General features: G+C 45.2%; 1 protein-coding gene across 1 annotated transcript; it reads right to left on the reverse strand.

Moving 5' to 3' along the window:
* Window positions 1-14184: 14184 nt before the first annotated feature.
* Window positions 14185-15363, reverse strand: LOC123363291 (paraneoplastic antigen Ma1 homolog). The gene has a single exon (XM_045004157.1). It carries the CDS (start codon window positions 15361-15363, stop codon window positions 14185-14187), a length of 1179 nt encoding a protein of 392 aa, XP_044860092.1.
* Between the last annotated feature and the right edge of the window lie 1019 nt (window positions 15364-16382).

Here is a 16382-nt window from a genome sequence, read left to right on the forward strand (position 1 = left end):
TAAAATGGATTTATTTGGGTTTAGACCCCACTGGGAGTTGGGCATCTGAGTGTTAAAGATAAGAACATTTCTGTAAGGTGCTTTCAGTCAAGCCTACTGGTGTTGGGGACATGGTTCAGACCTGGGTCTGGGTTTGCAGCAGGCTAGCGAGCCTGGCTTAAACCAGGCAGGGCACTGAAGTCCTAAGCTGACGGGGCAGGAAAGCAGGGGCAGAAGTAGTCTTGACACATCGGGTGACAGCCCCCAAGGAGGGTTCTGTGATCCAACCCGTCACACCTTCCAACCCTGATATTCTATGATTCTATGAAGAGTCAGCTGCTTCTGAGAAGCAGCAGCAGTTTTTCCCCTGCTTGCCCCCTCATCCCGTGACCAGCTCTCCTTTTTAAGCTTGCTTCCTCCAGCTGGAGCATCTATGTCTCCCATTTCCCTGGGGGAAAAATTCAACATTGGCATGATCTTTCCCTGTTGTACTTTGAATATATATGGTTGGAATGCCTGGTATCACTGCATTATACTGAGGGCTTGAGTCCTTCATGATATTCAACCAACATAAGGGATCATGATTAATGAGAAAGGGTTGCCCACCAGAAGTACCTCAGAGAGTCTATGGCCCACATAATTGCCTGTAATACTTTCTCAATATTTGAGTAGGCTTCCTCCCTGGGGAATAATTTTCTGCTTTAATACAGGACTGGGTGCAGCTCACTGCAAAGTCCTATGAAAGCACAGCGCCCAGTCCAACATCCGAAGCGTCTATATGTAATATAAATTCTTGGGAAAAGCTGGGATTTAGAAGGATGGGTGCCTGACAAAGGCATGTCTTCACGGTGTTAAAAGCCTTCTCAGACTTTTTGTTCAATCAGATCTTCTTGGCTTACTGCTTTTTATAAGGTTCATAGGAGAGTTGTAATTGAAGCGGTCAGGCACTGGTTCTAGGTAGTCAGGCCTGATGGTTGGAGCAGAGGTCAAAGCAGGATGTAGGATTGGGACTGGGCCATGCACAGTGCTGAAATCAGGGTCTGGGGACAGGGCGTGGGTCAGAACCAAGGTCAGAGACACAAGCACAAACACTGAAATAACCTATAAAACTGATTGTTTTTACTAGAAAAACACAAATTTTTGCTAGGATGTCCCAGTTTGTTAAAAATTAAGAACCTTATATTGCCTTCCCTTAAGCATGCTGCTCTGTACCAACCTAACGGTGTAATGAACTGCCGGCAAACAGTGAACTGTGCAGGGAGTGCGAGGGGAGTGAAACGTAGTCCATTTACAACCGTAGTCCATTTAATTCCCCATGGTAGTGTATGACACTGGGCCCAGAGTCTCAAAAGTATAAGCTCCTAACTACCATTGATTTCAATGGAAGTTTGAGGATAACTCTGTATCCTCTGTAGGAGCTGTATCTCCCAGAGGGAAGACCTAGGTGAGGGTGCCCATGTGACTAGTCACTGCCCAGCCTTCCCCCTGGAAGTGTCCATGGGCAGATCCATGTTGCTCTCTACTTGCCACAAGGTAGAAGGCTCCTTGTAGGGCCTACTACCTAAGTGAGGAACTGGCGATCCATGTGGTTGCTCCTCCCCACTCTGCCCCTTGTTCACCTCCCACATCGGTGTAACCCTACTGACTTCAGTGGAGTGACTCCTAATGCAACCCAGTCTAATTTAGATCAAAATCAGGCCCATCATCTTTTGATTTGTAAATGGAGCTTATTAGATCTGGCAGCTGTGGGAGCTATTAAAGGTGGACTCTCACAACATCATTCTGGGACAATCCGTGTTCTGATTACAGCAACACTTTAAATATCACAGTCATCCCTGGAACGTGCTGTTCTCTAGGATTCTGGATTCATCCAAAGCCAAAGGACCCAGGCCTAGATCCTCAAAGGTATTAGGCATCTAGCACCCATTGATTTAAATGTATGCATTTCAATGGGAGTTAGGTGCCTGAATATCTCCAAGAATGTGGGACCCAATCTCAAAATAAGAATGTAAACAGTGAGGTAAAGGGGGAATGTACCAATCTGTGTTACAAGAAGAATTTCAAAGGGCAGTTTTTAATTAGAGGTGATTCCCTATATTTCCATCACTACAGGAGCAAAGAACAGTATTAACACACAGGTGGCGTTTGATATTTCAGCTATTGCCCCGCAGTGCATATTTGGAACATGAATTTTGTGCTGCTGGTTCAATTAACTGACAGGAGATTTGTATCATCAGCTAAAAACCGTGCAGCAAGCGTTGTTTAAATAAGCAAACTTGAGAGACCTTCATTATGATCAGCACATGCGGGGGCTTGTTGGATTAAAACAGAAACAAACTGAACCCAACAAATTAGAAACTAGAAATAAATAAAACGTTTTATTTCTTATTGCATAGCCTCAGGAGAAGAGCAAGTTCAGCTCTACGGTGCTGGCTAATCCTTTTTGGGATTGTAACTCTGTTTCCATTCTGTGTGAACACCAGTTGCGGGAGCTGTGCAAAATGTAAAGGGTTTGCTTAGCGTGGGGTTGTGTGACTGTTTTTCTCAGGTTGATCTTATGTGGGCTCACGTTAGAAATGAACCCAAAGTCCTATCTCCAGTTAACCCAGCTCCAGGACATGGGGAAGATGGCATAACAATACCTAGTGGACAGTCAAAGCCAGTCAACGTGATGCTGGCCACTTCACTCTCTTGTGTACGATTGGCTAGGAAACTGACATGCCTTAACTGTGCCAGCCCCATGAGCCATTGGCTCAGGGGAACTTTGACTTTGTCATGCTTTTCGTCAGTATATTTCTAAGAAGGTCAGTACCATAATCCTCAATTTACAGATGCGGAAACTGGCACAGAGTTCACCTGGAAGGCCAGTGGCAGAGCTGAGAACAGAACCCTGGTCTTGTGACTTCTGGTCCAATGTTCTATCCACTAGACCACACTGCCTCAAAATACCAAACCCTGTGACATCGATTAGAAATATCTCCTGAATCTGCTCCAAGTGACTTTTGTAGGAGCCAACATGGGGCCAAAATTTCCTTTCACCCATGCAAGCCCATTGAAGTTAAGGGGATTGCATGGGTATAACTGAGCGCAGAATCTGGCCTATTAGATAAAATTCATTATCCCTGTGAAAGCTTGCTCTATACACAGACATTTGGGGCCAAACTATGCCCTGATTTAGGTCCTGATCTTGCAAGCTACGCTGGCACAAGGGTCTGTTCGTGCAGCGCAACATGTAGGATTGGGCTTTGCACTCTTCACAGTCCCACTGAAATGAAGAGCTGGCATGGAGTATACACAGGGAGCAAGATGTGGCTCTTGATAGATTGACTTTGGGCATGTTTTTATCCCTTGCAATGCCATTATAGCAACTGATAGGAAAAAAATCTTGCCTTCCTTTCATAGGATCTGGGTTTGAGTTTTCAGTTGACTTTAACCAAGCTACAAAGGCCTCGCTAGAGTAATGAGATAGAAAAGCCAGAGGGCAGTTGTGTATGAAACAGCTTCTAGCCTGGAGAAAAGCCTGGAAAAAGAGTTTGGCTCTAGCTGGATAGCAGCGTATTGAGAACAAGGGGAAACTGAACTCAGCACTAGGACTTCATCCAGCATTTAGCACAGAAAAATCCATGTAATCTTAGTTGAGGCTGAAAAAGCAGCTTCCGCTCATCTGCCACTGTGGCTAAAAAGTTAAAAAAAGAATACTGTATGCAATTGGAATAATGGTAGGAGGAGGGGCTAAGAGGAAGGTGCATTCGGTTTCTCTGTCTGTGAATGTGATGCAGAGAGACATTTGTAGTTTCCAATAAGCAGTTCATTTATCTTAACTTAATACCTTTTTACTCCATGGCTGGAAGAGTGATCCCAATTAAGGCAGCACAGCAGGGTTTCCAGTATAAACCTCCTAACACTGCAAGTTACCTTATTTACTACATCCAGCAAGAGTTATGGTCACTAGTGAAAAATAAGCTTCCTCTCTGGCTGCTGGCCAGAATCCTCCTCGCAAAGCAGAGGAGAAGGACTGGGAGGAGGAACACATTGAAATGTAAAGCAGCTAACATTTCTACAATATATGTCGGCATCCCCCAAGCACAATGGGCAATTAAAAAAATGTTACATTGTACTCTTCGCCATGGAAGAAAAGCTCATTTTGATGGTGGAAAGGGCCAGAATGCCACAGACTGTATTGCAATGTTTTCCTTTCTATGTACATTGCTGAGTACAGAATTTTAAAAAGCAGGATTTTAGCCTTAACAGATAAGAAAACTCTTGGGACCTCATTTCTCACCATTTAGAAGCACAGAGATTGGATAAGGAGCAGATTTTCAGTTGCTTTCCACAGCCACTTCTCTTTATTTTCATAGAGCCATTTTACGTTAGAAAATTGTCGAGAAGGCTGTAGCATATCTTCATTTGTTCCTCTCTTCCCCCCACTGCCCAGCTTCTGTACGATCCCTAGCCTTGAACTGCACATGAGTAGTTTACTTGCAGTACCAGGAACAGCTGCCCAACAAAGCGATCAGAAAGTCCACTGTAGCTGCACGCCACAATCATGTTGCACTTTCCCATTCTGGTGGGGCGTCCCAGTCATGGAACTCTGATAACCACATTGGCAATTTTCCAGGAATCCCTATGGACTTCATCTGAGTTGTGCAATGATCTCAGTCAAAAACAAATACATGCAGCCATTATGTTTGCTTGAACTGACATGTTCCCTAATAGGTGAATGGGAATGGCTTGTTGCCTGGGTTCACCATAGGGTGACCAGACAGCAAGTGTGAAAAATCGGGATGGGGTGGGGGTAAATAGGAACCTATATAAGAGAGAGACCCAAAAATCGGGACATCTGGTCACCCTAGTTCACCAGCAGTGAAAACCAGCTGTGATGATTTGGGTAATCTGTATATTTATAGCCTATGGATTCTGTTTGATATTGGGGGCTCTTCGTATGTATCTGTGTCAGACTGCAGCCTCCATTTTGTCTGCTTTCACTGTTGTCCTTTTCCCTCCCTCATGAAAACAGAACCACCCTAGACAATAGGCTGGTTCCAACCCAGGGGAACTGGTTTATCAAGAAGGAGGTTGCCTGGCAACAAAGTCCTCTCAGAGGGGTCTGTGGTCACCTGTTAAGGCTAATCAGGAGGTCACCCCCACCAAAGAGGTGACTGGAAGGTTATAAAAGGACAGGAGCTGCTCTCTTCTGGGCTCTTTAATCATTTTCACCAGCTCAGGCTGAGGAAAGCTGCTGCAGGAGCCTGATGAGGTAGGGAGAACTCTTCCTACCTGAGCACAGATGGACCCTCAATGACTCCCAAGAGGAGAGTGAGCTGGAATGAGGGGCACTGTGGTTAGGATGTTTGTTTTCTAAATGATCTGTACTCTCTTGTGCTTTATCTCTTAAGCAAAGAGTAATTAGATTGGAAACCTTTTGCTGAGTTTGTGGCCAGTTGCTTTGCTACCACACACTCCTGAAGAGAGAAATTGGAAACCAGAAGGCTCACGCTTTTGGTGGGATTCTGGGGAACATGCTTGAGCTGCTGCGGAAGCTTAGGGAAGAAGGCACTAGTCTCAGGGCCTAGGCCATTGGACTTCAGGGTCCCCTCTCCCAAGAGGAGTGTCAGACACAAAGCCTGCACTGGGAGAATAAGCATAGAGGCCCAAAAACCAAGGACAGTGCCTGAACTATACCCAGCCCCAGCAAGCTAAGGGGATGATGAGAGATTCAGCATTTGGCTCCTCTTGCGGCAGTCTGGTATGTGTTCAGCAAGAGGAGCTTGACCAGAACAGTGACACCTGCCTTTAAAATAAAATTACAAAAAAAAATTAAAAAATACAGTCCCTTAGTACACATTTCAGTAGGTTCCATTAGAATCCTTCCTCTTGTCTTGGTTAGCACTTAATTGAAAAAAACAGTAGCCCCAAGAACCAGTGGACCAATACATTGGTTTCTCATTTTCACAGCCTAGTTGCCATCTGGAACCAGTGGGAACCAGATGAAAATCTTTAATTGAAATTTCTATTCTGAAATCAGTGTTGGGAGAAATTCAACAAGGTCTCGTTGGCTCAACTATTGTATCTAACACTTGCTGAATAAAGCTGCTGTACATAAATGCAATACACACTAAAAGTAGAGGAGTTGGGGAAGAGAGGACAAAAACAAGATGGTGGAGCACTGTTCTATTATTTGAGTTTGCTTGAGGGAAGAACCTAGTTTAACCCTACTGTCTTTCTAATTGTTTCATTTACATCAAGCCACTTTCAAAGCTACCCATTGGCTCCCTATTCTGGACTTGGTTATTTGAACATTGTTAATCACTTCTCTTTCCATGTGGAAGAAAATAAACTTCACTAGTTCTAGAGTTACTTTTGCTGCCAAGCACCCAGTGGAGTAATGAAAAAGGAAAGAAGGAGGAAGTTTCCCTTTGTAGTTAGACTGAGGTTTTCACAAGGTATTTTAGGACCTAAGAATTAATGTTTTGAGACTGGAGAATAGCATTTCTTTTCCCTACTCATTTCTGAGCTTGGGACAGAGTAGTACTGTGCTGCGGCTTCTTTGACACGTTCAGTATTTTGGGTTGGAGATGGCCCAGACTATGAGAATGGATACTGCTGTCAACATCCCGATATTGAGGGCAATTGGAGTCAGTGTTCTGCTTGGGCACCATTTTTGTTTTAGATTGAAGACTGATGTATACGCAAGAAGACAATCAAATGTGATATTTAAAATCTGAACTACCAAAGCTAGAAGAAACAGCTCTACAACATGGGAGCACTGGGAATCCTAGTTTTGTAGAGATGTTCCATAATGGTTCATGAGATGTTACATCTTGAAATTGTTCACTGCTCTATCATACCTGACAAGAGATAAGGCCTTCCAGAGAGAGGGGGATGCTGTCAATATCTGGTATCCTGGGCCAGTGCACTCCTGCCTATACTGGTCACAATAATAGCAGCAATTTGTGTTGAAGCAGGAACAGAGGAATGACCACCCGATAGCAGGGAGATCTCAAACATAGATGGAGCGATCTCAAAGGGAGGAATGGAAAGACTGTTCAAGCCAATGCAACCATCGGGGGGAGGATGGGACTTTATATCCCTTTATTTTTTTGATCAGATGGACCACTGCTCCAGGCAACAAACATGAAGACAAATTTAAAAGTTGTTTAAGCCCCACACTGTACCTAGGTTAAAATTGTTACACAAAGGGAAGGGAAGCCTCTGAATATGAGAGTTGTTCAAGTGATTCAACTGACATGGTGAGACTATCTCTATGAAACAGCCTCCATGCCCATTCAGCCATGTCTCTCAACGGAGACTGACCTTAAAGCTGCCAGCTTACATGGTGCATGCTGTGATGCAGACACTTGTCTATGGGAACACAGAATAGGAAAACTATAAATCACTTTATGTACTATAGGGCACCCAAAAATCATCACAAGGTAATGGCTTTAAAAGTGAAAAGCTCTGCATTATGGTGTCAGTCCTATGAAGTATCCAGTCAGTGATACCTTGCTTGTAGTGTTTGAAATCTATTACTCCACTGTTAAGAAAACAAATGTTTTCAAAGCACTTTTTTGTAGGTCCTATAAAAAACATTTTTTCCTCCTGTGGCTGGAGTTCCATTGGACTCAACTTGCAAGCATTGTTCTGGTTCTTGCACCTCACTGTGGGACTCTGCCTCAGAATGATGCTGTGGTGCAAGAACAAATTCATTTTAGCACTATATGTTAACACTCATGTTGCTTCTTGTTGATGATGAGGAAAAAATCTGTTGAAATATATATACCGGTATTTTGTAATTGTCAGAGAAAATGTCGGAAGGGTCTAAGGGTCCAATCCTGCAAAGACAGGCATGCAAGCAATCACATTGACTTAACTGGGACTACTCATGTGCTTAGAGCACATGCATAAATCTTTGCAGGATTGAGACCTAAATTAGCAATGAGGGCAGTAAAGTAGAGCGGGTGGCTTAGTGATCTAAGTAGCAGACGTGAAATATTTAGACTCCCTAGAACTGAATCCCAATGAGATTGATTCAGCCTGTTGTCATTCTGAAGCTGATAACGGAATGCTGTGCTATGGGTTTTTTCATATTTCTACACCCTTTTAGTCCCCATCCCTTGTATTTATTGGAAATTGGTTTTTCATCTGCTGGAGAGCATTGCCTGTAGGCTACTGGGTTTCCCCTTATGCCATATCTTTTGGTTAGGGTTAGCTGTAACACTGGGCTGGCTGGTTGTATATGTTTACTGTGCTGCTTTGTGTTGGTTTCATTGTAATTATGCCTAGTGCCTCACCCTTTTAACGTGGTTGTTTGTTTTTTTAACCACACAAAAAGACCCTGTAATCTTTACATGTTTCCAAAAACCTTCTCCTTTGGCTCAATCTGTTAATTGAATGATACGCTGTTGTCTTGCAATGACCCACATTAAACCTTAAACATAAGCATTATGGCCCTTTTATCTCTCTTCCAAACTTCTTTGTCCAGCTAATATCCCATTTAGTGCTCTAATACCCTCCTAATGCCTTTTTAACCTGTCTGAGACTATTAACTGAGGCAACTCCAGGCACCTTGTCCTGCTGCTGTTTCCCACAAGGCTTTAGAAATGGGACACAGAAGCTTTGCACATATCCCCAACTAGCTACGGAGAAGACCTCTTGCCCAAATCAGGAGCTTAAAATGACTTGATCCAAATTCCATTGAAGTCACTTGGGAGTCTTTCCATTGACTTCAGTGGGTGTTGGATCAGGTCCAAAGGATATATTTGTATTGGTGACATTGCTAATTATTGGATAGGTTATTTGCTTCTGTGCATCTGAGTGGAAGGAATTGCCCCATTATCTTTAAAAAGCAACACAAATTATGCAACTTTGTATGATTTTTGATGTGTTCACAATAGGGCAAATGCATCCCTAGACTGACTTCAGTAGTCTTACACCAGGATTGAATTTGGCCCTAACAGTTAGCAAATAGCGACCTCTTGAATAATCTGGTTCAACAGAAAGCCAGTCAGAAGACACATTTCATTTACATGGTGATCACTGTCATAACCAGAAGCAAGTTACAAAACACTGATCAGCAAAATGTCCCTGGATATAAAGTCCTGATCTTGCAAAAATACTATTGTATTTTCTGGCACATGAATACAGAAAATATCCTAGGGGAAGTATGATGCTAAATGTTCCACAATCTGAAGGCCTGATTTCCAGTTACACAAAGACCCCAAGGAGCCTTAAACTAGGCAGAATTCCCCCCCCACCCCCCGTGATTACTCTCTGTACTGGGGACTGTCTTGGCCACTGCAGGGCTAGATTAAGGACTCTGTGTGAGCCCTACTCCCAGGCCCTGGCATAGAGGGCAGACTGAGGGCATAGCCAGAATGCACTGTGCTATGGCTATTCTCTGCTTCCCAGGGTCCAATGTGGGCCATGTGAAGCAAAGCATAAATTAGAGCATCCCTTAGGCTGCTCTAATTACACCAGGGGCTATGCAGGTCAAATTACAGCTCTAGAATACAGGGGGTGAAATCCTCACCCAATTGAAGTCAATGACAAAACTCCCACTGTCTTCACTGGGGCAGGATTTCACCCAGGAAGTACACAGATGGCTTTGCCCTTCCAGCTCTGCCTCATGCATAGGGACAGATTAACTGAGAATCAGACCCCAAATCTCTGTTTTTAGTCACTAATTCCTCTAGATCCCTTGATTAGTTGGATTAAATTCACCCCAGTATAAACATCTTCAAATATTTACGTACAATAACTTGTGAGCATTTTGATTTAAATGATTAAAACAACAGGCTTGACTAGACACTAATTGCTATTGATTGTTTAATTATATTGTGGAATGGTAATGCAAGCTTCATATTGACAGTCAAAAGCAATTGACCGAAAAGTCATTATCTATTTTTAGCTTCACAAGTAAACTGCCTGATTTCTGATTGAAAAATACTGTGTTAAATGGAGAAAACCTCCCAAAGAATAAGGATGAAAAGCCTATCCTCTGCACTACTGCGAGCATGTAAATTACTCTCTTAACCACACAGTGGGAACGCAAGGAGAACGTTAACCTTCATTTCCAGAAGGAAGCTTTGACTACAGTCCGTGGTTAAAGCACTAATCTTTTGGTCCTGGGACTTGGCTTAAAGTTTGCTCTCTGATTTTTATGTGTGTATCTTTATGGCCTCATCATGTTCCCTATAATTGGCATTGCTTTTCATCACAAAACCATTATACATAATTTAGCTTTGTTCTTTGTAGGTCAGACCTAAGTAGAAGGTCAGATTGGATATGGTTTAGGCAGCTCCAGTTAGAAGATGCCCACTGAATTCTGATTTCCGCTCTGCTGGCAGTTCTTCACGTATGGAGGTAGGAGGTACCAAGCAATGGCATACGGGGGTTGGCGGAGCATGGGGAAATGGCAAAAACATCATGGGAGTTGCTGTACTTTATTAGTAATATTTTATTTTATTTTTTTACTCTGTTGTTATTCATGTGGAGCTATAGTTGTATCTGATGCTCCACCAATGTATAGGGAATTCAGATGAAATCAAGGCAAAGTCCCAGATCCATGTATCCCTTGAGTTTTGGGTGAATTCAGACCTGGATCAGGACCTGCATCAGAACTACACAGCTCCATATTAACATCTCTACCATTGGCCAGACCAGACCTCCAGGTCCAAAATACCCCACCTATATCTGGATTTCAAACTGGATTCAAATTTTGGAGTGAGCTCAGGCATATCTTAATAGGAGGACATGGTCCCTGCCCTCAGGGGCTTCCAATCTAAGTGGTGGACTCTGATCCTTTTGAAAACAATAGGGGTTTTCCCACTAATTTAAATTAAAGCAGGATTGGGCCCTAAATTAGACAGGTACGCAAGAGCAGAAATGCTGTCTGAGAGGAGATCAGCAATGGACGGCTACATCTGTTCATTGCACCTAGTTCTATAGGCCTCACTCATGCCGGCAGTGAGTCATTATCCATTTTTAGCTTTAGTCATGTGAGTAAGGGCTGCAGGACCAGGCACAATAACTTGTTTCCCAAACTCTCTTTTCTGTCTTTTCTCTTGCTTTGATGTATTGACTAGATGTAAGCAGGGGTGAAAGTAACTTAAAGAACTTACCAGTATGCCCAGGGCTGGCTCCAGGGTTTTTGCCGCTCCAAGCGGCGAAAAAGAAAAAAAAAAGCGGCTAATGCGATCTGCAGCTCCACCGTGCCGCTTTCTTCTTTGGCGGCAATTCGGCAGCAGGTCCTTCCCTCCGAGAGGGACCAAGGGACCCACCGCCGAATTGCCGCTAAAGAGCCGGATGTGCCGCCCTTCCTCTTGGCCACCCCAAGCACCTGCTTGCTGGGCTGGTGCCTGGAGCCGGCCCTGAGTACGCCAGAGTCCTGAGCAGGGGGGCAGGGCCTCAACCAGAAGGGGTGGGGCCTCAACCAGAAGAAGCGGAGCCTTTAAATCCCTGGGCCCTTTAAATTTGAGATTTAAAGGGCCCAGGGCTCTGGCTGCGGTAGTGGCAGCTGGGAGGCCCAGGCCCTTTAAATCACTCCCAGAGCCCCATGGTAGTGGTAGCTGTGGAGGCAGCTGGGAGCCCCAGGGGTCAGGCAGCAATTTAAAGGGCCCGGGGCTCCGGCCACTGCCAGGAGCCCTGGGCCCTGTAAATCGCTGCCCGAACCCTGGGCTGCTGCCACTATCCTGGGGCTCCGGCAGTGGGGCTCTGGTGGCTATTTAAAGGGCCCAGGGCACCGCTGTGGTAGCGGTGGCTGGAAGCCCTGAGCCCTTTAAATCACTGCCAGAGCCCCTGGCTGCCGCTGCTACCCCAGGGCTCTGGCCGCCACTACTGCAGCAGAACCCCAGGCTATTTAAATTGCCAACAGAGCCCCACGGCTCCCGGCCGCTGCCGCTACCTGGGGGGTCCAGCAGCAGGGCTCTGGCGGAAATTTAAAGGGTCCAGGGCTCCAGCTGCTGCCGGGAGCCTCAAGCCTTTAAATCACTGGCCTGGGGAAGCTGCCCCCACCAGTAGGGTCGGCGGTGTACCGGCTCTGTACCAGACCAGACCGGCTTACTTTCACCTCTGGATGTAAGCACCCATGTGGTGCCATCATCTCTAGCAGGGGTTGGACAGCCTATCAGGCTACAAAACTGTGTGCATACGTTGCACTAGGAGTTTTCATCTCAAGTTGAAATGTTTGTTAAATCTGGCTGCATTGGTTAAAGCAAGGGGGAAATTCCTCAGCTGAAGATGCTGTGACGTTGTATTAGGGTAGTTACCAACATTTTCAAACCTGGGCTTTTAAGGTTAGGCTCCTAAAACCAAATGTAACCACCTAAACTACATGTGGCCTGATTTTCTATCAGAGCTCCTGTAGCTTCTATTGAAGTCAAGCTCCAGTTTCACAGATTCCTAGGCTTTAAGGCCAGAAGAGACCATTAGATCATCTAGTCTGACCTCCTGTATAATGCAGGCCATAGAATTTCACTCAGTTTCCCTTGTATTGAGCCCAATAACTTGTGTTTAGCTAAAGCATGTCTTCCAGAAAGGCATCCAGTCCTGACATCAAGAGATGCAGAATCTACCACTTCTCCAGGTAGTTTGTTCCAATGGTTAATTACCTCACTTAAAAATTTATGCCTTATTTTTAATTTAAAGTGGTCTGTCTTTAACTTCCAGACGTTCGTTCTTGTTAGCCCTTTTTCTGCTAGATTAAAGAGCCCTTTAATACCTGCTATTTGCTCCCAATGAAGGAACTCATACACTGTAATTCGTTTAGGTTTCTAAATATGGATTTAGGAGCTCAACTTTAAGCACCCAGATCTGAAAATGTTGGCCCTTACTCACAACTTTAAACTTATCTCTTGGGAGACCATCATCCTGTTCATGCAATAAAGTAGAAGAGATGGTTTCTTACCGTGCTTAGTGATGCTGATAAACTGTGAGTTTCAGATTGTGCTTCCTGTTTTTGAAAGATAAAAAAGATGAAAATAATATGTGACAACAACTTTGATGAATGTGCACAGTTCTTTACCAACACTGTGGTTGATTCTCTGTGATACTATTCTTACATGGGCAGTACACCTGAAACAGAGGTGTCCCCCTCAACACCTTATACATTCATTCATCGTAAATTATTAAAAATGGCGTAGTGTCTAATATATTTGTAATAGGTCACAAGTATTGGGGCTATGAAATGAAATAGATGCCGGTGTTGTCTTGCTGGGGAAATTCGTTCAATGTTATTTGATTTAAAGTCACAGAGATCTTCAGTGTTTAATATAGGACATTTAATCCCCTCCCTCCGTGCGCTGCAACGTACAGTGGCATTCGCTGTGAACGGTGAGAGCCATAAATGTCTGTTTCCCAGCTTCCTTGTTCTTAATTGAGGTGAAATCTCCCGTTAAGCTTTACATCAGTTAAAATGTCTGGTATGGGCTGTGGTGTCTTCAGTAAATAGGTTCCATCCAGCTCCCTCTCTGGTCCTTCTGGTGCTGACAAGAGACTTTCCAAAGAACCAAACCCCACAATGCAGAGAGACAAAGGAAAGATTTTTACAATATTTTCCATTACTATCGGTCTTGGGACCGCAGTTGTTTGGACCTTACAGCCATTTTTATCCAGTTCAAAGTCCCCCGAACCCCTCTTTGTAATTTTCTCTCTTTCCATTGCATTCATGGAATATTATGGGTTCCTTTTCAAATGACTCCTTTAAACAAAACAACTCCTTTAAACAATTCCTTTTAAAGGATAAAACAACTCTTTTAATTCCTGTGGGTGTTAAATCATGTCTGTTGCCCCCAGGGATGCTTGTTACAATGACTAACACTGAGCTATATTAAATCCTCAACTGTTTTGTTTTGCGGGGTTTTTAAGTCTCTTACTTTACCTAGGGTTTTTTTTTTATTAGTTACAGTTGTAAATTCACAGACTGTAATTCCTACCTAACAGCAGAGATTAGGGGTGTTGTTCTAACAGAGTCTAGAACAGGTGTACAACAGCAGCACTTGCTGAGTAGATATAGCCCCAAACTCAAGAGAACAGGGACTATCAGTAGTAGGTTTTTGGTTTTTTATAGTAATCAAGCCCATAACGAAGGATCAGTAGTGGCCCATGGCTTCCACTCAGTGTTGAGAGAGAGGAAACGTGGGGAACTGGCTGGGGATACTGGAAGGGCCTGGTGATCTGGCCTGTCTTCCCAATGGAAATTGGCCCATGCTACTCAATAAATAGTAGTGTAACTTTAGTGCCCTTGTGGCCAAGATGGAGTCTGCTCGGCAGGCAGCTCTGGCCAAGAGCAGACTTGACAAGAGCACAAACAGTGTAATCCCTGTTTGTGTTTTTTTCTGGGGAGCCTTGGAATTTCAAGGGTCTTGGGTTGCTCCTTCCCCAAGCCCTGTTGGTGTTTCCCTGAAACTTCCTAATGGTTTGCTGCAATCTCTGAGATACCCTTGCATGATCTGTCTTGTTTTGGCAGTCCAAGGCATAGTGACCATCTCTTCCACAGTTATAACAGAAACCTTCTCGCCGGCTGTCACTCATCCTGCTGCTCTCCCCTCTTGAGGATGGCACAGTATGTCCCTGAGCCTTCATCATGGCCACTTCTCGGGTCAAATCTCTCAGTGCTGCTGCCACTGACGGGGCGTCTTCCATCTCTCCAAGCACTGTGGTGGTGTGACTCGCTGCCATCTTCGGCTGCACCACTGCATCCACTTGCAACAATCGCTCCTCCTCTTCACGTATCTCTCGAATGAGCTTGTGGAATGGGGGTGGGTTTGGGGCCCGCTCCCTCAGCTGCAGTCGCCACAACATCAACCCATCCTGTCGGGTGCCCCGAAGGATTTGGTCCAACCTAGCAGAATCAATGCGCTTGATGGGGATGCCCTCCTTCTGCACTACCTGTTGTAGCAAATCCTCTAGTCTCCTGATGAAATCTGACAATCGTTCGTGGGGCTCTTGATAGGTATGGCGGAAACGATAATACAGGTCTTCACTGCTATCAGTAGCACCGTAGACACTTTCAAGAGCGGTTAAATAGTCTTGCACTGTGGCAGCTGGTTGGGAATCTTTCAGGGCTCGGATAAGTCGCATGGCAGGTCCCTTCAGACTCTCAAGCACACGTTTCCGCTTCTCAGCATCAGAGCATTCCCACTCTTGGACAAGCGGCACCGTAAAATCCCTCCAGGTCTCGTAATCATCCTCCCCTGAGGGTACAGGTGACACCCCTGAGAAAGAATGTAACCGCTTGTATGGAGCACTGTCACATACCGGCTTCAATGCATCTTTGAGAGCGTTTCTCAGCTCTTTGGCCCATCCCACCAGGCCGGATGCTGTAGGTGTTGGAGCCCCTCCTAATGCCAAAATTAATTCTTCTCTTGTCCGCTTCTCATCCACCATCAGAGCCTACAATTTCTGCACTAAAGAATCCACCTCAAGTGACACGGGCACACTAGGAGGGGACTGCTCTGCCCCCAGAATTGTCCAGGGGATACCTTCTACTTGCACCTCTTTGGGCACTTTATCAAGATCTGTTTCCTTGGAGTGAGTACATAGTGCTACCAGGCTCTGAACTTTGCAATTGTAAATACAGGTGTGGACCTTTACCCTCCCCAGGATTTCAGCTGCATCTAGGCTCTCCTTAATCTCATTTGGTTCCATCTCTTCTGGGAACCCTGCCACCAGCACAGCTTTGGTTACTGGGATTCGTGCCCCTCGGCACAGGTCTTCTAATAAACTTCTCTCCATTTTTTTATTTTTTTTTACTGAAATGAAAGTCACTCAGGAGTTTCTTTGCTCTGTGAAGGAGAGCCCAGGGTGCGCAACATGGGGTGGGGGTTGTTTGTGTACTGCAGAGTTCCCCGTACGGGCCACCAAGTGTAACTTTAGCGCCCTCGTGGCCAAGATGGAGTCTGCTCTGCAGGCAGCTCTGGCCAAGAGACAGCGCGCACAGGAATGCAGCAGGAAAAATCCCTTCCACCCCAGGGGCAGCTGTTCCAAACCCCCCAGAGTGAACACACCCACCCACAGGAAAAGTACAATGGATATAGCAAAGGGAGATATTTATTTACAGAGGGATGAGAGGAGAAATACAACAAGAGGAAATATAAGGGGAGCAGTAAAACAGGGCTGCATCCAAACCAAGGCCAGTGAACTCTCCCCAGCAAACCCCTCTGGTGCCTCTTCTGTCGCTCTCTGCAAAGCCACACAGAGCGACCACCTCCCCACTTAACTAGCTACAGCCTCCCTCCTTATTCCCAGTGCAGAGTCACAAGCCCCAGTGCTCCCAGCCCCACGCAGCTCCGGGCAGCCGTGATACTGGGTCCAGCTCCGGCCTGTCCTTCTCGGGTGATTCCCCCCGGCACAGGGCTCCTCCTGGCTCCTGTCCTGGGCTGTCCCCGATCGGGCCTGTTCTCCTC

This window comes from Mauremys mutica, chromosome 2 (genome assembly GCF_020497125.1).
Source record: "Mauremys mutica isolate MM-2020 ecotype Southern chromosome 2, ASM2049712v1, whole genome shotgun sequence".
Taxonomy (NCBI): domain Eukaryota; kingdom Metazoa; phylum Chordata; order Testudines; family Geoemydidae; genus Mauremys; species Mauremys mutica.